Below are 26,881 nucleotides of genomic sequence, written 5' to 3'. Positions count from 1 at the left end.
AATTGGACGTTTGTTCCGCACACTTTACCGACGAAAGCTATGCTACGACAGAGATGGCAAGAATGTGTGGATATCCTGCGACACTCAAAGCAGATGCATTTCCAACGATAAAGTCAAAGAAATCTGCCGCCAGACCCCCATTGAATCTGCCGGAGTGTGTGAGCAATTCAGGGACAAAGGACCTCGGTAGCACGGCAAGCAATGGCGGCAGTTTGTTCCCGCAGACGAGCGAGCTAAACCCCCTGGATGTCTTGGCTCACACCGTCCCTTATGCCACCGAAGATGATCAAGAGAAGAATATCGACCCTAGCTTCCCTGGCCTGCTGACATCAACTCCAAAACTGGACAGATCAGCTTACAGGAAAAGACAGCGGATGAGGGTATGTCTACAGAATATATTAATTGATGAAAATTGGGCTGTCTGCACTTTCAAAGTGCATGTTGTTGCCAAATGTATTTCATATGCTGTAAACCTAGTTCATAGTTGTTAGTTTCCTTTAATGCCAAACAAACAAATACCAATCGTTGGTTAGAAGGCGATCGCCGAATTCGTCCTCGCTTTCTCCCGTGTCGCTGGCTGTCGTGTCGTTTTCGTCGGTTTCGCTTGCATACGGTTCAAACCGATACGGCTCAATAGCTTCAGTTTCTTCTTCAATTTCGTTTTCGCTACCTGCCTCCACACTACAACCATCCGTTTCAATACATGCGTAATCTGTTGAATCGCTTAAGCCGCTGAAATCCGAGTCTGAATCCGAGCTAATGTCGCTATAGCTTGCTGTTCTATGCGCCATGTTTGTTTGTGTTGGCATCACTACGTGACGTCACAGGAAAATGGACGGGTGTATATAACGATGGTTAAAATCAGGCACTTTGAAGCTTTTTTTAGGAATATTGCGTGATGGGTAAAATTTTGAAAAAAACTTCGAAAAATAAAATAAGCCACTGGGAACTGATTTTTAATGGATTTAACCCTTCTGAAATTGTGATAATGTTCCCCTTTAAGGAAAATAACAAAATTATACACTTTATCACGATTAGAAGTGTCTTTAATAATGTGGTTACCACATTTTAGGTACACATCAGGGGCAAACTATTACACAAACAATAAGAAACATTATTGTATAATTGTTAGGATTTGGCCTTCAAAATACACGTGTTTACTACAGACTTCAGGTAAAATAACACAAAAATACATACTGTATCATGATAACAAGTGTCTAATAGTATGGTTACCACTTTTCTTTGGCTCCACATAAGGGACAAAATACTAGAAACACCATAGTGGTTTTGAGAACAGCACACAATTGTGTCATTGTTAGGAAGTGGTCTCCAAAATTTGCGTTTTCCACAGATTTGAGGGAAAAAACACAAATCTGTATCATAACCCTAACCCCTAATAGGTGCCCAATAATGTGGTTACATACTATTTTTTGCTACACATAAGGGACAAAAATCATTAGAAACACTAAAAAAAAAAAAAAAATTCTCTGTGGTTTAAGAACCACCACATTTTTTGGTAATGGTTAGGACGTTGCCTTCAAATTAAAAATGATTTCCACAGATTTGAATTCAATTGCATACTGTATCATGATGAGATGTGTCTCCAAAAATGTGGTTGCCACTCTTTTAGCTACACAAGAGGGGCAAAATATCAAAAACACAACAGCAAACATTCTCTGTTATTGCGTAATAGTTAGGATTTGGCCTTCAAAATAAAAGTGTTTACCACAGACTTCAGGTAAAATAACACACAAATACATACTGTATCATGATAAGAAGTGTCTAATAGTATGGTTACCACTTTTTTTGGCTCCACATAAGGGACAAAATAAGTACACAATTGTGTCATGGTTAGGGAGTGGTCTTCAAAATTAGCGTTTTCCACAGTTTTGAGGGGAAAAACACAAATCTGTATCATAACCCTAACCCCTAATAGGTGCCTAATAATGTGGTTACATACTTCTTTTGCTACACATAGGGGGCAAATCATTAGAAACACTAAAAAAATTAAAACAAATATCTGTGGTTTAAAAACAACCACATTATTTGGTAATGGTTAGGATGTTGCCTTCAAATTAAGAATTATTTCCACAGATTTGAAGATAATTGCATACTGTATCATGATGAGATGTGTCTCCAAAAATGTGGTTGCCACTCTTTCAGCTACACAAGAGGGCCAAAATATCAAAAACACAATAGCAAACATTCTCTGTGGTTTGACACCAGCACCATATTGCGTAGTAGTTAGGATTTGGCCTTCAAAATAAAAATGTTCTCCACAGACACAAAACTACATACTGTATCATAAGAGGTGTCTAACAACTTGGGTGCAGCCTTTCTTTTCTACACATAAGGGGTAACATACTACAAACACTACAAAAACAATATCAAACATTCTCCGTGGTTTGCCCATTATTGTGCATTTTTTTAGGATTTGGATATCAAATTGAGAATATTTTCCACAGATTTAAGGAAAATAACAAACATGTATACTGTATCATGATGAAGTGTCTTTAAAATTGCGGTTACCACTTTTTAGCTACACATAAGTTGGTAAATATCAGCAACACCAACGCAACATTCTCTGTAGTTTTGAGAACCGCACATAATCATCAGGATTTGGCCTTCAAAATAAAAGATTTCTAACTAATTTCCCCACAAATTTGGGGGGGACCACCACAAAAGTACTTACTGTTACGAATATTTGGGTTACTGTTTTTCAGCTGCACAACAGATTAAAATTAAAGATATCCGATAATGGCTTTTTTGCCGATATCCGATATTCTGAGATAGGCTCCAGCGACCCCCCCGCCACCCCAAAAGGGACAAGCGGTAGAAAATGGATGGATTCCGATATTGTCCAACTCTTTATTACCGATTCCGATATCAACCGATACCGATATATACAGTCGTTGAATTAACATATTATTATGCCTAATTTTGTTGTGATGCCCCGCTGGATGCATTAAACCAGGGGTGCTCACACTTTTTCTGCAGGCGAGCTACTTTTCAATTGATCAAGTCGTGGGGATCTACCTCATTCATATATATCATTTATATTTACTTATTTATGAAATATATGTTTTTGTTAACAAGTTAGAGGTGTTTAATGATAATGCAAGCATGTTTAACACATATAGTTAATATTGTTAATACATTAAAGGTGTTTAATGATAATACAAGTATGTTTAATACATATAGTTAATATTGTTAACAAGTAAAGGGTGTTTAAAGATAATGAAAGCATATTTAACTCATATAGTTAAAAAATTAAAGGTGTTTAATGATAATACAAGCATGTTAAATACATATAGTTAATATTGTTAACAAGTTAAAAGGTATTTAATGATAATACAAGCATGTTTAACACATAGTTACTATTGTTAAAAAATTAAAGGTGTTTAATGATAATACAAGAATGTTTAATACATATAGTTAATATTGTTAACAAGTTAAAGGTGTTTAAAGATAATACAAGCATGTTTAACACATATAGTTAATATTGTTAACAAGTTAAAGGTGTTTAAAGATAATACAAGCATGTTTAACACATATAGATTCCTTTCTTTCATGAAGACAAGAATATAAGTTGGTGTATTACCTGATTCTGATGACTTGCATTGATAGGAATCAGACAGCGGTGCTGATAAGGTCCGCATTTTCGAATGGAGGAGAAAAAAAATCCTCCTTTCTGTCCAATACCACATGAAAGTGGTTGGTTTTTGGCATCTTATTTGTCCAGCTTCCGTACTCCTTTGTATACACTTTACAAGAAATACATTGTCGGCAAACTCCGTAGCTTGCTAGCTTGTGCACGCCAGCTTTCTGAGACTCGTATTTTGTTAGCGCAACTGTGCAGTCGGTCTTTGGAGTTTTGACGACAGGTACGGCGCCAGAGTCTGTTGAAATAAAGTGTTTCTCGTCTTCCAGTCGGTAATTTTAATGAGCTGGCAGCAGCCAGCGTCATCTCAGAAGACCCTCGGGTGCCGTGAATGTCAATCAAGTGACGAAAGTGACGTCATAGTGAAGATTTATGATCGCTCATTTTTAGGACTATTTTTTTAATGCCTGGCTGGTGATCGACTGACACACCCTCCGAGATCGACCGGTAGCTCGCGATCGACGTAATGAGCACCCCTGCCCTAGGGTAAACTGGGTGTAACACACGGCACACTGACAAAGCTTAACCTATTGTGACTATAACAATCTACAAGGTTAATGTAGGTTGCTTCTATTTCTCCCCCTCCATTTTTCTGCATTCTTTCGTATCTCAAGTTATCATTACGTATATGAATTGTTGCATTTAAACAACTGTATTGTTGATAATAAAGGTAAATTATTGGTATTGTTCATTATCAATAGCGCTATTTCTATTGGTATTTGATGTAATAATGCTCATTGTCATTTCTGTATTATTTTTTATTTTTCGCTAACTGCTTATTTGCTATTACTTTTACCATCATATTTGTACATGTCGTATTTGCTGATGTTGCTCTATTGTTGTTGTTGTTGTTTGCTGTTGTTGTTTTTGTCTCTCTGTCTAATCCCCCTCTTGTCCCCACAATTTCCCCCTCTGTCTTCTTTTTTTTTCTCTTTCTATCCCCTCCTGTTCCGTCCCGGCTGCACTAAATGATAATATAAATACATTTAATAAAGTCAAATACAAATAAGGCAACAAGAGAAGTATCCTACACTTCTCTTTTGTAAAGTAAATCTGAACAGCCGAAATGGGCATCTACATCTACTATATGATTTGCCTGAGAAGCTGGACAGGACACAAAAAAAAAAAAAAAATTTTTTATTTTTTTTATTTTTTATTTTTTTTAATAATGAAATGCGATCTACCAATACTACCTTTGCGATCGACTCGTAGATCGCGATCGACGTATTGAGCACCCCTGCATTAAACAATGTAACTTTACCATGAATTGATTAACGTGGACCCCGACGTAAACAAGTTGAAAAACTTATTCGGGTGCTACCATTTAGTGGTCAATTGTACGGAATATTTACTGTACTGTGCAATCTACTAATACAAGTTTCAATCAATCAATCAAAAACAAGGTTTTCCAAAATAAGAGGACAACTTCAACTCCATATTCTTGTTTGGTGTGGGTTCACAGTGTGGCGCATATTTGTAACAGTGTTAAAGTTGTTTATACGGCCACCCTCAGTGTGACCCGTATGGCTGTTGATCAAGTATGCCTTGCATTCACTTGTGTGTGTGTAAAAGTCGCATATATTATGTGACTGGGCTGGCACGCTGTTTGTATGGAGGAAAAGCGGACGTGACGACAGGTTGTAGAGGACGCTAAAGGCAATGCCTTTAAGGCACGCCCCCAACAATGTTGTCCGGGTGGAAATCGGGAGTATTTCGGGAGAATGGTTGCCCCGCCAGATTTTCGAGAGGGGCACTGAAATTCGGGAGTCTCCCGCGAAAATCGAGAGGTTGAAACCGATACCAATAATTTCCGATATTACCGGTACATTCTAAACCATTTTTCGGCCGATATCTCTAGTTAAAATATTGGAAACACTACCACCGGAATAGTAAACATTCTCTGGTCCCTTCAAAATAAGATTTTGGAAAAGAAAAATGTTGCTTGGGTTGGATTCTTTGTGCGTCAAATGCATTTTGGGGTAAAACTGGTAATATATGCGATATTATACAGTATGATAAGTCAGACGTGTGGATCCTTCTTGCTTGGTTGTAGGGAATAAAACAAAAAGGGAATGTATGGAGAAGCCAGCGTGGGAGCCGTCATGGCGGGTTAGATGGTGGCGCAGTACTGCTGGAGTTGCTCTTATCTGCCTAGTGCAGAGGACCAAGTAGCTGGGAGGGATGTGCATACTTTTTTTTTATCAGTCTTGGAGACATCCGACAATGAATTGTGTTCTATTACTTTCCTCCCTCTCTCATATCACCTTCTATCCTCAAGTATCCATTTGTCACAATGATATCTGGTGTTTTGTTTTCTTTGTGTGGCCTGGGAAGGTTTAATATAACAATAGTAGTGCACAAAAAAGTTATCAATCCAATGCAATAAAAGCAAAAAGGTCTGGGAAAACTCACCTCATGCCTTCTGTCGACTTGTTCTGGTGGTTGCAGTAGAGCTGCGGCGTCCCCAGCATGGCCTCCGTGAACACCGCCAGGAAGCCCAGTGACTCTACGAAGACGGCCGAGTCCAGGAGCACGTAGGTGACGTAGGCCGCCACCAGCGTGAAGGCCACCACGCACTGCAAGTAGTCCAAGAAGCGGCTCCACGACCAGAAGTAGCTCCAGTCGAAGTCTAAAAAGGGGTTGTATAGGGAAATGTAGTGTATGAGAGGAATAATATATTGTATTTGAACAGCTGCAATATACTCCCTAAACACAGTAATAAGTGCACATGTTACTCATTATAGTGGCTACAACTCGTGTACAATACTGAATCAGTACTCAAAGTGTACAGTGATCGTATAAAATTTAGAAAAGAAAAAAAACAGTAAAGAATTTTTTTTTTTTTAAATCCACTAATTTACATACATTTTTAATTATCTGGAAAATGTAATCAAATTATTGTCAAAGAGTAAAAATATATTCATGTTTTCTAGAAACATGTTTTCTTTATGTGCAAGTGTACTCAAAGTGTAAAGTGAGCATAAAAAATTAAGTACAAATAAATAAAAACATGTATACACAAATGTATATAAAATATATCCAATTTTCAATTATTTGGGCAATTTAATGAAATTACAGTTGAGTCAAGCAATATAAAAATATATTTTATGACGAGAAACATCTTCACGATAAAGTAAAGTGTAAAGTGAGTGTAACAAACAGAAATTATGTAAAAAAACAAAAAAACAAACAAAACAAAACAAAAAAAAAAAAATATATATATACACACACACACACGCACACACACACATGTGTATACAAACATACATAATATATTTTAAATATCTGGACAATCTAATCAAATTACAGTCAAGCAGTAAAAAATATATATTTCCTGCCTAAAAAAAATAGTTTTTTATGTGCAAGTAAAGTGTGGAGTGAGCGTAAGAAACAGAAATTAAGTTAAACATGTATAAAAAAAATATACAAATGTACATAAAAATACATATTTCTTGAATAAAAATTAAAATATAAATATAAATATTAAATATGAAATGATCCTTCCTGTCTAATAACATGTTCTTTTTACATAAGTGTAAAGTGAGCGTAAGAAACAGAAATCAAATAAAAGAAGTACAAAAATATATACAAAATAATATAAAAATACATACTTTTTACTTTTTGTAACTACAGTCAAGCAGTATAATAACATCCTTCCTGTCTAGAAACATGTCCTTTTTACATAGTAAAGTGTAGAGTGAGCGTAAGAATCAGAAATGAAAAAACCTGTACAAACATCCATCCATCCATTTTCTACCGCTTATTCCCTTCGGGGTTGCGGGGGGCGCTGGAGCCTATCTCAGCTACAATTGGGCGGAAGGCGGGGTACACCCTGGACAAGTCGCCACCTCATCGCAGGGCCAACACAGATAGACAAACAACATTCACACTCACAGTCACATACTAGGGCCAATTTTAGTGTTGCCAATCAACCTATCCCCAGGTGCATGTCTTTGGAGGTGGGAGGAAGCCGGAGTGCCCGGAGGGAACCCACGCAGTCACAGGGAGAACATGTAAACTATACAAAATATAATAAAAAAATACTTCTTTTTTTTTTTTTTTAACTATGTGGATAATTTAATCAAACTACAGCCAAGGTGTATAGAAAATATCCTTACTGTTTGGGGGAAAAAATTAAAAATAATTATGTGCAATTGTACTTTGTAAAGTGTAGAGTGAGAGTAAGAAACAGAAATTAAGTAAAAAAAAGTATACAAAACAAGTACAAAGATTATACAAATATAATACAAAAACAGTGTAAAAATATCCTTTCTGTCTAAAAAAGTTATCTTTCTTTTTTATGTGAAGGTGTACTTGGTAAAGTGTAGAGTGAGTGTAAAAAAACACAAATTAGGCAAAAAAATATTTTTTTTATAAATATACACAAATGTGCATAAAATACCGGTACATAACATTTTTAATTATCTAGACAACTTAATCAAAAAATAAAGCAATTTAAAAATACCCATCCTGTCTAAAAACATGGTATTTTTTACATGTACTTAGTATAGTATAAAATGATCTTAAGAAACAGAAATTAAGTAAAATATGTTAAAAAAACAAAAACAAATGTACATAAAAATATGTGCAATTTCTAATAATCTGGACAATTTCATCAAATTAACGTAAAGCAGTATTAAAAATGTCCTTCCAGTCTAAAAACGTTTTCTTTTTTATGTGCCAGTGTACTTACTAAAGTGTAGAGTGAGTGTAAAAAACCCCAGAACATAATACCCCAGAAAATAAACAAGAAACAGAACTTAAGTAAAACATTTACAAAAAAAATTATCAAAAAAATATACAAACATATAAAATACGTACAATTTTTAATTATCCGGACAATTTAATCAAATTAGAGTCGAGCAATATAAAAGGATCTGTCAGTTCTAAAAAAAAAGAATAGAAGTTATATTTCTTTATGTGCAAGTGTAGAATGAGCGCAAGAAACATTAATCAAGTAAAAAATAAATAAATATTAAAAAAATGTAAATAAAAGTACATCTTTTTTGTAATTATCTGGAAAACGTTATCAACTTAAAGTCAAGCAGTATTAAAATAATATAATTCCTGTTTAGAAATATGATCTTTTTAAGTGCAATGTACTAAAAACAAACTAAAAATAAATCTACAAATTCAAAAATCTTAATTATTTGGATAATTGAATTAAATAACAGTCAAGCATTGTATAAATATCCTTCTCTGGAAATGTATGCTTATTTTTATAAGTGTCCAGTAAGCATAAATGACAGAAATGATGTACAACAAATCTATAATTATGCAAACACATAAAACAATCTAAATCATCTCAGAAATGTAAACAAAATTCAGATAAACAGTATAAAAAATAATGTGTTTAGAAACAGGTTTTTACGCTATAAAAAGCATGTAAAAGCAAGCAAATGAGCTCCTTTTGAGCGTTGAATAAATTAGCACATAGACAAAAAGAAGCTTCACAGTTGAGCTGTGAATCTTCACACAATGTAATAAAAAACGATATGTTGCTGCTACAAATAGGCAGCCAATGGGGAGGATGATGATGATGATGATGATGATGAAGCCAGGTATATTAGCTATTGGCTGAGAAACTTGACACTAATGAATGATGAACAACATTCGGCCTGGTGTCACTTGAGTGTTTTCAGAGCAAGAATGACAACATAAAGATTCTGAGCACAAGGCTGACTTCCTGGAATGATCAACGCAGTCAATACTCAGAATGAGCTGGTATCAAGGCCACAAGAGGCACTGATTGCTTTGTGGTGGTGATGATCATGATGAGACAGGTACTATGAGTAGGCGCGCCGTCTTTACGGTTACTTCCTAAGGTGTTATGGCTGCGTCTATTTGCGCCAGAAAGCGAGAACGGCAGAGGTGATAGCAAAGATCTGCTGCATCTTTAAAATAGGATTTATACACTTACCTAGGTTCCATTCTAGAGGCTAATCTTTCCTGTGATAAAATGGCAACCAAGGTAATCAAAAAGGTCAACCAACGAACAAGATTTTTCTCTACAGAATCTCCTCTCTGGTCAACAAAAGCACCATGAACTGGTACCCTATCACCTCCAAATCCCTCAAATCTAGAATCCAAACATCCCAGAACAAGCTAGTCAGGTTACTTCTAGACCTCCACCCCAGATCACACCTCACTCCTACCCACTTCTCCAAAGTGGGCTGGCTCAGGGTGGAGGACAGAGTAAAACAACTTGCACTGAGCCTAGTCTATAAAATCCGCGACACCTCCCTGATACCGAAGTACATGTCAAACCATAACCACAACACCAGGGGGAGCTCCACTAACCACGTTAAACCCAGATTCCGAACTAACAAAGGTCTTAACTCATTCTCTTTCTATGCCACATCAATATGGAATGCACTCCTAACAGGTGTAAAAGAAAGGGCATCTCTATCCTCCTTCAAAACCGCACAAAAAGAACACCTCCAGGACACTTCAACCCTAAACTAACACCCTCCCTTCCACATAATACCTCTTCGGATTGTAAATAATCAAATGTAAACAATTAAACAATCAAATGTAGACACTTTTTCTTATACTTTCTGATCTCTCTCTCTATGTCCACTACTTGCTGTACATATCCTACCAAGTCAGTCCTACACTGTTTAAATATCCATTTCTCTGATGATGCAATTGTTGATGCTGATTGTTGATGACTGAAGTGTTGATACCAACCAAACCTAACCCCCCCCCATTCCCCCCTCCATATCCCACACCCCGGATTGTAAATAATGTAAATAATTCAATGTATATACTCTGATGATTATCTTGTGTGATGACTGTATTATGATGTTAGTATATATTTGATAGTATATATCTGTATCATGTATCAATTTAAGTGGACCCCGACTTAAACAAGTTGAAAAACGTATTGGGGTGTTACCATTTAGTGGTCAATTGTACAAAATATGTACTTCACTGTGCAATCTACTAATAAAAGTTTCAATCAATCAATCAAACAAGCATCACGTGACATAAAGCGGTTTCATTCAACGCACAAACACACACATTGAACAATTAATTGGGTATGGCTGTAATAAGATTACGGATACAAAAGGATCACAAGGGTTTATTAAAGATGTTGTCGATGCTTCAATTAAGGCCTTTATTCAATTAACCACAGAGGTAACCATAGCGGTCTACAAAGCGCTAATAATTAAAAAAAACATCGGCTTTAACCGATTAACGATTAAAGATGGCTGCAGCTGCATTTGAAGTATCAAACGTGGTCACCACTCAGCAGCATTGTCGCCTTCTGTCGGATGTGCTACTCATCTGTTGGTGTTGTGCTTTGTTTACGATCAACACGACATCTTTGTGGTTTAGCTAAGTGAAAGTAAGGCTGTCATAATCACAGCATTTTCGGTAGTAATGCTTTGCGATGTGAATCTGGCAACAATTCACGATTCAATTTGGCTCCAATTCTTGGGGAGATGAATCAATTCTCAATGTTATCATCTTGAATCAAACCGATTCTCGCGATATGTTGGGTGTATAAATTATAATAAACGACGAGTAGTCACAATACGTCTTTTTAAAAATCGATTCTTGAAAATTTTGAATCGATTCCCAAACTTTATTACCGTATTTGTCGGACTATATGTCGCAGTTTTTTTCATAGTTTGGCCGGGCTCCAGTGCAACTTATGTTTTTTTTCCTTCTTTATTATGCATTTTCAGCAGGTGCGACTTATACTCCGGTGCGACTTATACTCCGGTGCGACTTATACTCCGAAAAATACGGTAATAAAGATAGCAATCTGGATGTGAATCCATTATTTACAGCACCCCTAGTAATGCTTGAATTTGACTGATACATCATCTGTTGGATCTGGCTGGTCTATGGCATCAAAACAGAGCCAAAATCCTAGATTGTAAAAACCACACTCTGCGTTCGTGCAGACTCATTTCGCGACATGTCAACGCGAGCCGCCTTTTACTCATGTGCAGCCTCTGTTTGCGATATGTTTTTCTGTTTTCCACCCTTTTGACATTTACTTAGGGGCGGGGCATTGAATACACATCCTTTCTGATTGGTCCCTTTAAACACTTACTGTCTCAAAGTCAGACCTAATCCAAGGGATTCGCTTCTGAAGAAAAATTGTGTATTTTGTCATCTAATATACCGTATTTTTCGGACTATAAGTCGCAGTTTTTTTCACAGTTTGGCCAGGGGTGCGACTTATACTCAGGAGCGACTTATGAGTTAGATTTTTAACACATTACCGTAAAATATCAAATAATATAATTTGGCTCATTCACGTAAGAGACTAGACGTATAAGATTTCATGGGATTTAGCGATTAGGAGTGACAGATTGTATAGCATGTTCTACATGTTATAGTTATTTGAATGACTCTTACCATAATATGTTACGTTAACACAGCGTTTCTCAAAGTGTGGGGCGCGCCCCACTGGTGGGGAATAGAGACATGACAGGTGGGGCGCGAGGAACGGGAGGAAATTTCACTTTAAATTTTTTTTTTTAATTATTATATTCTTAGATTATTTTTTTTACTATGCTTTCATTTTCTATACACACTGTAAATCACTTTGTGATTCTGTCTGTGAAATCCGCTATATAAATAAATGGAAATTACCGGTACTTATTTTTACTGTAGGCTTTATATTTCTCGGTACGAGCGAAAGTTTGACAGACATAGCAATAGTAACTAATGGGGGCGGGGCTAAGCGGAACAAACTTTCGCGCGGATGGGTAGCAGGCTAATGTGTGGATCACAATTACACAAATATATACATTTGTGACTCGCACCTCAAAGGTCGTCGAGCCAGAGCCAGCGCCTGCAGAGAAACAAAAATCTGACGGGCACACACTGTGTCATTCACCGGGAAGCACTCGCGTCAAGGCAGCTCAGCCTCGAACTCAATGAGGTTTTAACAGATGTTGTGAACGCGGTAAATTTGATCAAAACACGACCACTGAAAGCGCGACTGTTCTCTGCACTGTGTGAGGAAACGGGAGCTGATCATACAGCCGTGCTGTTTCACAGTGAAGCAAGGTGGCTCTCCTGGGGGAAAGTGCTGTCACTTGCCCTGTCTTGCCAAATGCATAGCTCCTCCTTTTTTTTTTGCAAAGATTGCAAAGTGGCACTTTTATTGTATTTATTATTGAACTTGATGCAAGTTATTTGAATTATTATTGAACTTGATGCAAGTTATTTGATTTATTATTGAACTTGATGAAAGTTATAACACTTTTATTTGATTTATTATTGAACTTGATGCAAGTTATAACACTTTTTTTTATTATTGAACTTGATGCAAGTTATAACACTTTTATTTGATTTATTATTGAACTTGATGCAAGTTATAACACTTTTTTTGATTTATTATTGAACTTGATGCAAGTTATAACACTTTTATTTGATTTATTATTGAACTTGATGCAAGTTATAACACTTTTTTTGATTTATTATTGAACGTGATGCAAGTTATAACACTTTTTTTGATTTATTATTGAACTTGATGCAAGTTATAACACTTTTTTTGATTTATTATTGAACGTGATGCAAGTTATAACACTTTTTTTGATTGATTATTGAACTTGATGCAAGTTATAACACTTTTGTTTTATTTATTATTGAACTTGATGGAAGTTATTTTATTTATTATTGAACTTGATGAAAGTCATAACACTTTTATTTGATTTATTATTGAACTTGATGCAAGTTATAACCCTTTTTTTTTATTATTGAACTTGATGCAAGTTATAACACTTTTGTTTAATTTATTATTGAACTTGATGCAAGTTATAACACTTTTTTTGATTTATTATTGAACTTGATGCAAGTTATTTGATTTATTATTGAACTTGATGCAAGTTATAACACTTTTATTGATTTATTATTGAACGTGATGCAAGTTATAACACTTTTTGATTTATAATTGAACTTGATGCAAGTTATAACACTTTTATTTGATTTATTATTGAACTTGATGCAAGTTATAACACTTTTTTTATTTATTATTGAACTTGATGCAAGTTATAACACTTTTATTTGATTTATTATTGAACTGATGCAAGTTATAACACTTTTTTTGATTTATTATTGAACGTGATGCAAGTTATAACAGTTTTTTGATTTATTATTGAACTTGATGCAAGTTATAACAGTTTTTTTGATTTATTATTGAACGTGATGCAAGTTATAACACTTTTTTGATTTATTATTGAACTTGATGCAAGTTATAACACTTTTGTTTTATTTATTATTGAACTTGATGGAAGTTATTTTATTTATTATTGAACTTGATGCAGGTTATACCACAGCTGCACAGTTATTTTATTTATTATTGAACTTAATGTTATTTTATGTTATTGAGTTTGAATGTATACAACTTGATGTTCAATAAATTTGAAAATGTTAAAGCTTGGCATTAGCGCTCTGTTGGGGTGATGGGGGCAGGTCGGGCTTGAAAACTCCCCCTTGTCCAAAGTGGGGGATGACAAAAAAAGTTTGAGAACCACTGCGTTAACATACCAGGCACGTTCTCAGTTGGTTATTTATGCATCATATAACGTACACTTATTCAGCCTGTTGTTCACTATTCTTTATTTATTTTAAATTGCCTTTCAAATGTCTATTCTTGGTGTTGGGTTTTATCAAATAAATTTCCCCAACAAATGCGACTTATACTCCAGTGCGACTTATACATGTTTTTTTCCTTCTTTATTATGCATTTTCGGCCGGTGCGACTTATACTCCGGAGCGACTTATACTCCGAAAAATAAGGTACATGTTTTCCACTACAACCTAATAAACGGTTGCCTTACCATTTATTATGATGTTGTGTGAGCATGTTAACAATGGCAATCTCGAACAATTTGATGTCATGATCAAAAATAGCCTAGTTTACAGAAAACAAAATATCTCTGGGTATATGCTCCCCAGGTATGTTGAATTATATGCTGTAGACTTACTTCATATGATAAAAGGCATGTAACGGTGTCATGTATGATATCCTCACAATGTGATAAAATTTCTCTGTTATTTTATTTTTTTGTATTTTTAGACACTTTACTTCATAAGGAACAGGGTTAATTTGGTTGACTAGTAGATGTCGTCTTAGTTGTCGTCAACAACCTATTTTTACATCATGACTAGTGTTGTCCCGATAACAATATTTTGGTAACGGTGCCAAAATTACTTTGATACTTTTTGGTACTTTTCTAAATAAAAGGGAACCACAAAAAATTGCATTATTGGCTTTATTTTAACAAAAGATATTTCGGTACATTAAACATATGTTTCTTATTGCAAGTTTGTCCTTAAATAAAATAGTGAAAATACAAGACAACTTGTCTTTTATTTGTAAGTAAGCAAACAAAGGCTCTTAATTAGTCTGCTGACGTATGCAGTAACATGTGTCATTTTCCATTTTATTATTTTGTCAAAATTATTAAGGACAAGTGGTATAAAATGAATTAATAATCTACTTGTTAATTTACTGTTAATATCTGCTTACTTTCTCTTTTAACATATTTTATTTACATGTATGTTAAAATGTAATAATCACTTATTCTTCCACCAATATGGGTATCAATCCGATACCAAGTAGTTACAGGATCATACATTGGTCATATTCAAAGTCCTCATGTGTCCAGGGACATATTTCCTGAGTTTACAAACATACTATAAATAAATAAACAAAAGAAAATGTTGTGATGTCACAAAATATCGACGTAATCATAGTAGTATTGACTAAATACAGTACTGTACTTGGTATCATTACAGTGGATGTCAGGTGTAGATCCACCAATGGCGATTGTTTACATTTTGTCGCCGGTGAGCTACGGTGGGTAGTGAAACATGTTTACATGTGGCGGACCGGTACTTTTCAGAGGCGGTATAGTACCGAGTATGATTCATTAGTATCGTGGTACTATACAAATACCGGTGTACCGTACAACCCTATCCATCCATCCATCCATTTTCTACCGCTTGTCCCATTCGGGGTCGCGGGGGGTGCTGGAGCCTATCTCAGCTGCATTCGGGCGGAAGGCGGTGTACACCCTGGACAAGTCGCCACCTCATCACCCCTAGTCATGACTAAAATGAGACGATAACTATTCAAAACAAAAGCGCGTTGACTAAGACGATGACAACAATCCTGACATTTTAGTCGACGAGTACAAAAAGACAAATGTTGACAGAAACAAAATCCAATCATATTTAATTTTGTCTTGTTTGGAATATATCCAATCACGGCTCTTAAACGGCACATGAGGGAGGGGAATTATGAAGGAGAGCCAATTAGATGCTTTTCTTTGTGGGATAAGGACGTTGGATTCCTCACCGCTAAAATAAAACCGCATGCATGTAACACGGTCAACATAGTAAAATGTGTACACCTGGAAAAAAGAGAAGAGTAAAGTTAACTAAATTTAGATTCATTTTAGCTAGAAAAACCTCTTAAAATGAACTCTGATAAGAAATGATGGTAACACTTTAGTATGGGGAACACATTCACCATTAATTAGTTGCTTATTAACACGCAAATTAGTAACATATTGGCTCTTAATTAGTCATTATAAAGTACTTATTAATGCCTTATTCTGCATGGCCTTATTATACAACCAGTAAGCCATGAACTAAGAGTCTTTCCTCAATAACCTCAGAATTATTGCTTATTAGTAACCTTAAAGGGGAACATTATCACAATTCCAGAAGGGTTAAAACCATTAAAAATCAGTTCCCAGTGGCTTATTTTATTTTTCGAAGTTTTTTTCAAAATTTTACCCATCACGCAATATCCCTAAAAAAAAAGCTTCAAAGTGCCTGATTTTAACCATCGTTATATACACCCGTCCATTTTCCTGTGACGTCACACAGTGAAGCCAACACAAACAAACATGGCGCATAGAACAGCAAGCTATAGCGACATTAGCTCGAATTCAGACTCGGATTTCAGCGGCTTAAGCGATTCAACAGATTATGCATGTATTGAAACGGATGGTTGTAGTGTGGAGGCAGGTAGCGAAAACGAAATTGAAGAAGAAACTGAAGCTATTGAGCCATATCGGTTTGAACCGTATGCAAGTGAAACCGACGAAAACGACACGACAGCCAGCGACACGGGAGAAAGCGAGGACGAATTCGGCGATCGCCTTCTAACCAACGATTGGTATGTGTTTGTTTGGCATTAAAGGAAACTAACAACTATGAACTAGGTTTACAGCATATGAAATACATTTGGCAACAACATGCACTTTGAGAGTGCAGACAGCCCAATTTTCGTCAATTAATATATTCTGTAGACATACCCTCATCCGCTGTCTTTTCCTGAAAGCTGATCTGTCCAGTTTTGGAGTTGATGTCAGTAGGCCAAGGAAGCTAGGGTCGATATTCTTCTCTTGATCATCTTCGGTGGCATAAGGGACGGTGTGAGCCAAGACATCCAGGGGGTTTAGCTCGCTCGTCTGCGGGAACAAACTGCCGCCATTGCTTGCCGTGCTACCGAGGTCCTTTGTCCCTGAATTGCTCACACACTCCGGCAGATTCAACGGGATCTGGAGGCAGATTTCTTTGACTTTATCGTTGGAAATGCATCTGCTTTGAGTGTCGCAGGATATCCACACATTCTTGCCATCTCTGTCGTAGCATAGCTTTCGTCGGTAAAGTGTGCGGAACAAACGTCCAATTTCTTGCCACTTTCGCATCTTTGGGCCACTGGTGCAACTTGAATCCGTCCCCGTTCGTGTTGTTACACCCTCCGACAACACACCGACGAGGCATGATGTCTCCAAGGTACGGAAAACAGTCGAAAAAACGGAAAATAACAGAGCTGATTTGACTCGGTGTTTGAGAAAATGGCGGATTGCTTCCCGATGTGACGTCACGTTGTGACGTCATCGCTCCGAGAGCGAATACTAGAAAGGCGTTTAATTCGCCAAAATTCACCCATTTAGAGTTCGGAAATCGGTTAAAAAAATATATGGTCTTTTTTCTGCAACATCAAGGTATATATTGACGCTTACATAGGTCTGGTGATAATGTTCCCCTTTAACACTAACCCTTATATGTTCCCCTAGTGTCCAAATAACTCTAAATTAAGTCTTTGTTACTTTACTCAGTAGCCCTGTGGTTAGAGTGTCCGCCCTGAGAGTTCAAACCCCGGCCGGGTCATACCAAAGACTATAAAAATGGGACCCATGACCTCCCTGCTTGGCACTCAGCATCAAGGGTTGGAATTGGGGGTTAAATCACCAAAAATGATTCCCGGGCGCGGCACCGCTGCTGCCCACTGCTCCCCTCACCTCCCAGGGAGTGATCAAGGGAATGGGTCAAATGCAGAGGACACATTTCACCACACCTACTGTGTTTGTGACAATCATTGGTACTTTAATAAGCAACTAATTAATGGTGAATATGTTCTCCATACTAAAGTGTTACCGAAATTATATAATGGATGATTTTCTCTCAATTTTAGACTTGAAAGACACATTTCGACGGTATCAGTTCCCTCGGATTGGCTCTGACCAGGGCACAGTGTTTAAAGTGACCAGTCAGAATGGAGGGTAGTTGCAGAGGCTGAGTGTATTTAACGGCCTTCTTTAAGTGCTGAAAAGATTGGAACACTGTGCGTGTAAAAAAAACTGAAACACATTGCGAGAGTCAAAGTGTGGTTGATACGTACAAGGATTTTGTCACTGTTTTGACATATTACTGGTTTTGTAACAATAACATTTAATTACATAGCTCACCAAAATGTAATCTTGTAGTTTAGTTTCTTTCTGTTTACAACAAAGAAACTACTTGTCTCAACTTTAAATTAATCCCCATTGCCATTTTTTTGCAAAGGCTTGGCAAAATCCAAAACAGAAAGACGGCTTGCTTTTACGACATTTGAGCCAATTACTGGATGAAATACTATTTCATTAGAGAGTGATTAACGCAAGGCGCTTGTGACATTTACATGGCATTTCTGAATGAATATGCTTGGCAGCGTCTGGCCTGGCAACTGTGATTGTTGTTTCTTTGGCGACAGGCCGCACGAATGGAGCTACAGGGGGTCAACAAACCCTATGGTACACAGTTTATCCCCTTGGCACAGCCAAACAAAAAAGGTGTACGTGGCCTCCTGTAGGCGCCCGGTGTGCTTGTGGATGCCCAGCTGGCACTGAAAACAAGGCGCAGGCCAAGTAACACCAGCCGGGTGCTGCTGATAATGGCCCAAACAAAAAGGTGGCGGGCGTCCTGATGCGAAAGCTGGCAGGGAGAGACATTGCACCTCTTGACATTAAACTAAGCCTAATGTGATGCACATGAAGGCTAACTGACCACAGAGAAGCAAACATGACACATTTTGTTTATACTCGTCCACTAATATGTGACAAGGTGCCTACCTGACAAAATATAGGATAAATATATATAAACCTGTATGTGCACGCAGAATTGTACAGAACACTAAGTTGTGCATCTTTAAGCCATACTTGCCAACCTTGAGACCTCCGAATTCAGGAGATGGGGTGGGGTTGGGGGTGTATATTGTAGCGTCGCGGAAGAGTTAGTGCTGCAAGGGATTCTGGGTATTTGTTCTGTTGTGTTACGGTGCGAATGTTCTCCCGAAATGTGTTTGTCATTCTTGTTTGGTGTGGGTTCACAGTGTGGCGCATATTTGTAACAGTGTTAAAGTTGTTTATACGGCCACCCTCAGTGTGACCTGTATGGCTGTTGATCAAGTATGCCTTGCAGTCACTCATGTGTGTGTAAAAACCGCATATATTATGTGACCGAGTCGGCACGCTGTTTGAATGGAGGAAAAGCAAACGTGACGACAGGTTGTAGATGACGCTAAAGACAGTGTCTTTAATGCACGCTATGGATGATACTCGAAACCGGTTTTCCCGGTTGTTCGATAAGAAAAGAACCGAGTCCTCGGACTCGAATCCCTTTTTGAGAACCGGTACCCGTTATCGAGACCACTATAGTAAAGAAAAAGAGTTGGTTCTTTATTCGAATCCCGTCCTGACCAGAAATGCTCCATGAGACATCACAAGAAATGACGTCACGTAGCTCAGTCATTAGGCGCAGATAGGAAAAGCAGGAAAAACAATGGACCGAAAAAAGCGCTCCAAGGTGTAATAAAGTTCAAAACAAAAAGTATAATCCAATGAATAACTTTACTGAGAGATTTGAGCAGGGTACAAACACATGACGAACACTTTTACGACCAACCGGAAACATAGCAACCAGGCTAGCAACGCACCTCCTTTACGGCAGCTGTCGCAATGTTCTTAAAGCAACCGCAGCACATACATATATATACAACATATATCTCCCTTTTTTAACTTTTGTTTTTCTTTCCTTGTAAACAAAACAAAATCACACTGTATATGTGTTGTCTGTCTAATTATAAATAATGCAGACGAGGCGTGTTGGCTGAGTTCTTGACGTTTACTTTCACAGCGTGCTCATAACCTCATTCTTAGCTGCCGGGTGGCGACATGCAACAACACTTTTCGGGGCTACCGCGCATGCTCGTCACTCCCGTTGCATGGTGGGTAGTGTAGTTGTTATATTCCCTAGCTCATAACATCACATCTTTCCCCCTATAAAGAAATAATGTTAACTCAATAAAGTGTATTTCTTTTTTTAGCTTTAACTTTTCATTTTTTAGCATTGTAACCACATTTGCAAACAACTTTTCTCTTCATAGAATTTTCTTCCAATAAAGAAATAAAGTGCAAAAATGTCAAAGCATCATAACAAACAGTTATGTTCCAATAGCAGCAGAAGTGCACTTTTTGGAGAGCTGCATTATTTTACGTTTTGTGCCCAAGGGACTGATTTTATTTAACACTATATTATTATTTATACACCTATAGTGATCACAGAGACAGGTTGTTTTTGTGTTACTGTATATATTTGTTTTTCTGAAAAATCCCACTTAATATACTTTGGGTAACAACAGTAATTATTTATTTTTTTTAATTTTTTTTAGGGGGTAACAGTCAATATTTATTTATTTATTAGATTTTATTATTTCTTATATAATAAAAGTGAGCTTTTGTTAAACCAAATATTGTGTTTTTTTCTACATACAACAACCTATCTGGACTCGATAAGAGAATCGATAAGGAATCAGTTTGATGAGAGGATTTGATAATAGGCTCGAACTCGATAATTTCTTATCAAACATCATCCCTAATGCACGCCCCCAATATTTTTGTCTGGGTGGAAATCGGGAGAATGGTTGCCCCGGGAGCTTTTCGGGAAGGGCACTGAAATTCGGGAGTCTCCCGGGAAAATCGGGAGGGTTGGCAAGTATGCCTCAAGCGTTCCCACAAAAGCTACACTCTGCCCAAAAATGGACTTCCTGCGGTTGGCAAAAAACATCTCGCTGAGTTGGGAGTACATTCTGGGAGATGTGGGTCAGCGGGGAACTATTAAGTTAAGCTCATTGTTTGTCCTTGTCTAAGCGGCAATTATTACTACGTTTCCATTACAAATGGTTTTGGATTTAATTCAAATTAAATGGTAAATGGGTTATACTTGTATAGCGCTTTTCTTACTTCAAGGTACTCAAAGCGCTTTGACACTATTTCCACATTCACACACACTGATGGCGGAAGCTGCCATGCAAGGCGCTAACCACGACCCATCAGGAGCAAGGGTGAAGTGTCTTGCTCAAGGACACAACGGACGTGACTAGGTTGGTAGAAGCTGGGGATCGAACCAGGAACCCTCAGGTTGCTGGCATGGCCACTCTCCAAACGGCGCCACACCGTCCCATAAACAAAAAGATGAAGGTTTTGTATATTTAGAAAATAAAAACTAATTCAAAGTCAGTGTAAATACAGTGTTCATCTATTTATCTATTATCTTTTACCACTTGTTAAATTCAGGCTGCAGGCAAAAGGCAGACTACACCCTGGACTTGTCGCCGGTCAACCCCAAGGTCACATTGAAAGACATTTTTTTACAAAAACAATTACTTTAAATAGTTTTGAGTAGTTTGATAACAATTCTACAATAGTTACTTAAAATTTAAAGGGGTAATATTATGATTTTTTTTTTCTATTTTCAAAACAATACAATAATACATCACGTTGGATATAGAGAACACTCAAACCCTTTACTTATTGAATCAAAAATATTGAAATTCCACGACATATTGAATTTGCAAACTGCTAAAATTATGCACAATTCCCGAGCGCGGCCACCGCTGCTGCTCACTGCTCCCCTCACCTCCCAGGGGGTGAACATGGGGATGGGTCAAATGCAGAGGATAATTTCACCACACAGTGTGTGTGTGACTATCGTTGGGACTTTAACAAAGCAAACTATAACCTGTTACCCAAGAACGTACAACAATTTTTCCCAACAAAAGAAGAGAAATATAACCTCAGATTAGGGCTGCAACAACTAATCGATTAAATCGATTAAAATCAATTATAAAAATAGTTGGCGATTAATTTAGTCATCAATTCGTTGGATCTATGCTATGCGCATGCGCAGAGGCAAATTATTATTATTTTTTAATATATATTTTTTTTATAAACCTTTATTTATAAACTGCAACATGCTGAGAAACAATAATCAAAATAAGTATGGTGCCAGTATGCTGTTTTTTTTTCAATAAAATACTGGAAAGGATAGAAATGTAGTTTGTCTCTTTTATCAGATTATCAATCGATTAATCGAAGTAATAATCGACAGATTAATTGATTATCAAATTAATCATTAGTAGCAGCCCTACCTCAGATAAAAATGTAGCTTAAAGCGTTTGTATGCACATACAACACTTAAAACCTCTAGTATATCAGTATGTGGAATGAAATTATAAAATGGATTAAAAAAAAAATCAAACAATGAATGTACTAATATGATCCACTTTAAGAAACTGTTCAAACTCAAAGTGTTTACAAAGTGTCAGGAAGAAGAGCCATGATAAACATTTTGAACTTATTGATACTCATCTCATTGTATGAAATACAACTTACTTCATTAGTTATTTATTTTTTTAATATTATTATTTATGGAGTATATTGTGAACAAATTGACAGCAAGAACTGAAGAAAAGTGTTAGCTATTGCTATGTAATGGAAAAGGCACCCACACCTCCTGCCACCTGAACAGTTTTTTCCCCTCGGCCATCAGGCACATCAACAATAACATGAACAATAACTCCTAACAGTCGCACATCAACAATAACATGAACAATAACTCCTAACAGTCGCACATCAACAATAACATGGACAATAACTCCTAACAGTCGCACATCAACAATAACATGGACAATAACTCCTAACAGTAGCTCCCTAGAATTCCCTAGAATTCCTTCTAAGTCTATAACAAGATCTGATAGCTCAGTTACAGCTCTTGTTATTACCAAATCTGTGTTATATGTGTTTTATGTTGCACCATTGCACCAAGAAAAATTCCTAGTTTGTGAACCCGTTCTCAAACAAAGGCAATAAAACGATTCTGATTCTGATTAAATAGGCTCTGCTTCTTCCTACCCCTTTTCGAACATGTTGAAAAGAGAAACTGGAAATTGTGATGAATCATGTGGTAATTGTATGCATGTTCGAAATAAACTCAAACCATAAACACTTCATTTTGGTCTACCTGACATGTAAATACTCCTCTCTGAGCTGCCACCTTAACGTGGTAGAGGAGTTTGCGTGTCCCAATGATCCTAGGAGCTATGTTGTCCGGGGGCTTCCATGCCCCCTGGTAGGGTCTCCCAAGACAAACAGGTCCTAGGTGAGGGATCAGACAAAGAGCAGCTCGAAGACTTCTATGGAAATGCAAGAACCGAGACTCAGATTTCCCTCGCCCGGACGCGGGTCACCGGGGCCCCCTTCCGGAGCCAGGCCCGGAGTTGGGGCACAATGGCGAGCGCCTGGTGGCCGGGCCTGTCCCCATGGGGCCCGGCCGGGCACAGCCCGAAGAGGCAACGTGGGTCCCCCCTCCAAAGGGCTCACCACCCATAGCAGGGGCCATAGAGGTCGGGTGCAATGTGAGCTGGGCGGTAGCCGAAGGCAGGGCACTTGGCGGTCCGATCCTCGGCTACAGAAGCTAGCTCTTGGGACGTGGAACGTCACCTCGCTGGGGGGGAAGGAGCCTGAGCTAGTGCGCGAGGTAGAGAAGTTCCGGTTGGATATAGTCGGACTCACCTCGACGCACAGCAAGGGCTCTGGAACCAGTTCTCTCGAGAGGGGCTGGACTCTCTTCCACTCTGGCGTTGCCAGCAGTGAGAGGCGATGGGCTGGGGTGGCAATTCTTGTTGCCCCCCGGCTCAGAGCCTGCATGTTGGAGTTCAACCCGGTGGACGAGAGGGTAGCTTCCCTCCGCCTTCGGGTGGGGGGACGGGTCCTGACTGTTGTTTGCGCTTACGCGCCAAACAGCAGCTCAGAGTACCCACCCTTTTTGGATTCACTCGAGGGAGTACTTGAGAGTGCTCCCCCGGGTGATTCCCTCGTTCTACTGGGGGACTTCAACGCTCATATTGGCAACGACAGTGAAACCTGGAGAGGCGTGATTGGGAAGAATGGCCGCCCGGATCTGAACCCAAGTGGTGTTTTGTTATTGGACTTTTGTGCCCGTCACGGATTGTCCATAACGAACACCATGTTCAAGCATAAGGGTGTCCATATGTGCACTTGGCACCAGGACACCCTAGGCCGCAGTTCTATGATCGACTTTGTAGTTGTGTCATCGGATTTGCGGCCTCATGTTTTGGACACTCGGGTGAAGAGAGGGGCGGAGCTTTCTACCGATCACCACCTGGTGGTGAGTTGGCTGCGATGGTGGGGGAGGATGCCGGAGAGACCTGGCAGGCCCAAACGCATTGTGAGGGTTTGCTGGGAACGTCTGGCAGAGTCTCCTGTCAGAGAGAGTTTCAATTCCCACCTCCGGAAGAACTTTGAACATGTCACGAGGGAGGTGCTGGACATTGAGTCCGAGTGGACCATGTTCCGCACCTCTATTGTCGAGGCGGCTGATTGGAGCTGTGGCCGCAAGGTAGTTGGTGCCTGTCGTGGCGGTAATCCTAGAACCCGTTGGTGGACACCGGCGGTGAGGGATGCCGTCAAGCTGAAGAAGGAGTCCTATCGGGTTCTTTTGGCTCATGGGACTCCTGAGGCAGCGGACAGGTACCGACAGGCCAAGCGGTGTGCGGCTTCAGCGGTCGCGGAGGCAAAAACTCGGACATGGGAGGAGTTCGGGGAAGCCATGGAAAACGACTTCCAAACAGCTTCGAAGCGATTCTGGACCACCATCCGCCGCCTCAGGAAGGGGAAGCAGTGCACTACCAACACCGTGTATGGTGCGGATGGTGTTCTGCTGACCTCGACTGCGGAAGTTGTGGATCGGTGGAGGGAATACTTCGAAGACCTCCTCAATCCCACCAACACGTCTTCCTATGAGGAAGCAGTGCCTGGGGAATCTGTGGTGGGCTCTCCTATTTCTGGGGCTGAGGTTGCTGAGGTAGTTAAAAAGCTCCTCGGTGGCAAGGCCCCGGGGGTGGATGAGATCCGCCCGGAGTTCCTTAAGGCTCTGGATGCTGTAGGGCTGTCTTGGTTGACAAGACTCTGCAGCATCGCGTGGACATCGGGGGCAGTATCTCTGGATTGGCAGACCGGGGTGGTGGTTCCTCTCTTTAAAAAGGGGAACCGGAGGGTGTGTTCTAACTATCGTGGGATCACACTCCTCAGCCTTCCCGGTAAGGTCTATTCAGGTGTACTGGAGAGGAGGCTACGCCGGATAGTCGAACCTCGGATTCAGGAGGCACAGTGTGGTTTTCGTCCTGGTCGTGGAACTGTGGACCAGCTCTATACTCTCGGCAGGGTCCTTGAGGGTGCATGGGAGTTTGCCCAACCAGTCTACATGTGCTTTGTGGACTTGGAGAAGGCATTCGACCGTGTCCCTCGGGAAGTCCTGTGGGGAGTGCTCAGAGAGTATGGGGTTTCGGACTGTATGATTGTGGCGGTCCGCTCCCTGTATGATCAGTGTCAGAGCTTGGTTCGCATTGCCGGCAGTAAGTCGGACACGTTTCCGGTGAGGGTTGGACTCCGCCAAGGCTGCCCTTTGTCACCGATTCTGTTCATAACTTTTATGGACAGAATTTCTAGGCGCAGTCAAGGCGTTGAGGGGATCTGGTTTGGTGGCTGCAGGATTAGGTCTCTGCTTTTTGCAGATGATTTGGTCCTGATGGCTTCATCTGGCCAGGATCTTCAGCTCTCACTGGATCGGTTCGCAGCTGAGTGTGAAGCGACTGGGATGAGAATCAGCACCTCCAAGTCCGAGTCCATGGTTCTCGCCCGGAAAAGGGTGGAGTGCCATCTCCGGGTTGGGGAGGAGATCTTGCCCCAAGTGGAGGAGTTCAAGTACCTCGGAGTCTTGTTCACGAGTGAGGGAAGAGTGGATGGTGAGATCGACAGGCGGATCGGTGCGGCGTCTTCAGTAATGTTCAGTAATGATCGCTGTATCGATCCGTTGTGGTGAAGAAGGAGCTGAGCCGGAAGGCAAAGCTCTCAATTTACCGGTCGATCTACGTTCCCATCCTCACCTATGGTCATGAGCTTTGGGTTATGACCGAAAGGACAAGATCACGGGTACAAGCGGCCGAAATGAGTTTCCTCCGCCGGGTGGCGGGGCTCTCCCTTAGAGATAGGGTGAGAAGCTCTGTCATCCGGGGGGAGCTCAAAGTAAAGCCGCTGCTCCTCCACATCGAGAGGAGCCAGATGAGGTGGTTCGGGCATCTGGTCAGGATGCCACCCGAGCGCCTCCCTAAGGAGGTGTTTAGGGCATGTCCGACCGGTAGGAGGCCACGAGGAAGACCCAGGACACGTTGGGAAGACTATGTCTCCCGGCTGGCCTGGGAACGCCTCGGAATCCCCCGGGAGGAGCTGGACGAAGTGGCTGGGGAGAGGGAAGTCTGGGCTTCCCTGCTTAGGCTGCTGCCCCCGCGACCCGACCTTGGATAAGCGGAAGAAGATGGATGGATGGATGACATGTAATATTGGTTCTTTGGTGAAAAAACATTTCATATATTTTGGTTTACAGACCTATTTGGAAGCCCTATTTTGCTCCATTTGCAAACAGCTCGTTTTGCCAGGCGGAGTTGTTCGATCCAAATGAACCTCTCCTTACCACGCCCCCGCACCCTGGGTCAGCATTCGCCCCCGCCCAGCAGAAATGTTACGTTGTTTTGTTTTTTTTAGCTTTTCTGCTTTT

General features: G+C 39.5%; 1 protein-coding gene across 2 annotated transcripts in view; it reads right to left on the bottom strand.

Moving 5' to 3' along the window:
* slc66a2 (solute carrier family 66 member 2) overlaps positions 1 to 26,881 on the bottom strand; it is an 87,178-nt gene that overhangs the window by 28,957 nt on the left and 31,340 nt on the right. For both annotated transcript variants that reach the window (XM_061930734.2, XM_061930735.2), the window contains one exon: positions 6,074 to 6,290. In XM_061930734.2, coding sequence (XP_061786718.1) covers positions 6,074 to 6,290 — 217 coding nt within the window. The remainder of the gene's footprint in view (positions 1 to 6,073; positions 6,291 to 26,881) is intronic.

This window comes from Nerophis lumbriciformis, linkage group LG37 (assembly GCF_033978685.3).
Source record: "Nerophis lumbriciformis linkage group LG37, RoL_Nlum_v2.1, whole genome shotgun sequence".
In the NCBI taxonomy this organism is placed as follows: Eukaryota; Metazoa; Chordata; class Actinopteri; order Syngnathiformes; family Syngnathidae; genus Nerophis; species Nerophis lumbriciformis.
The sequence above is the reverse complement of the archived record's forward strand: the minus strand, read 5'-3'. Positions and strand labels throughout refer to the sequence as shown.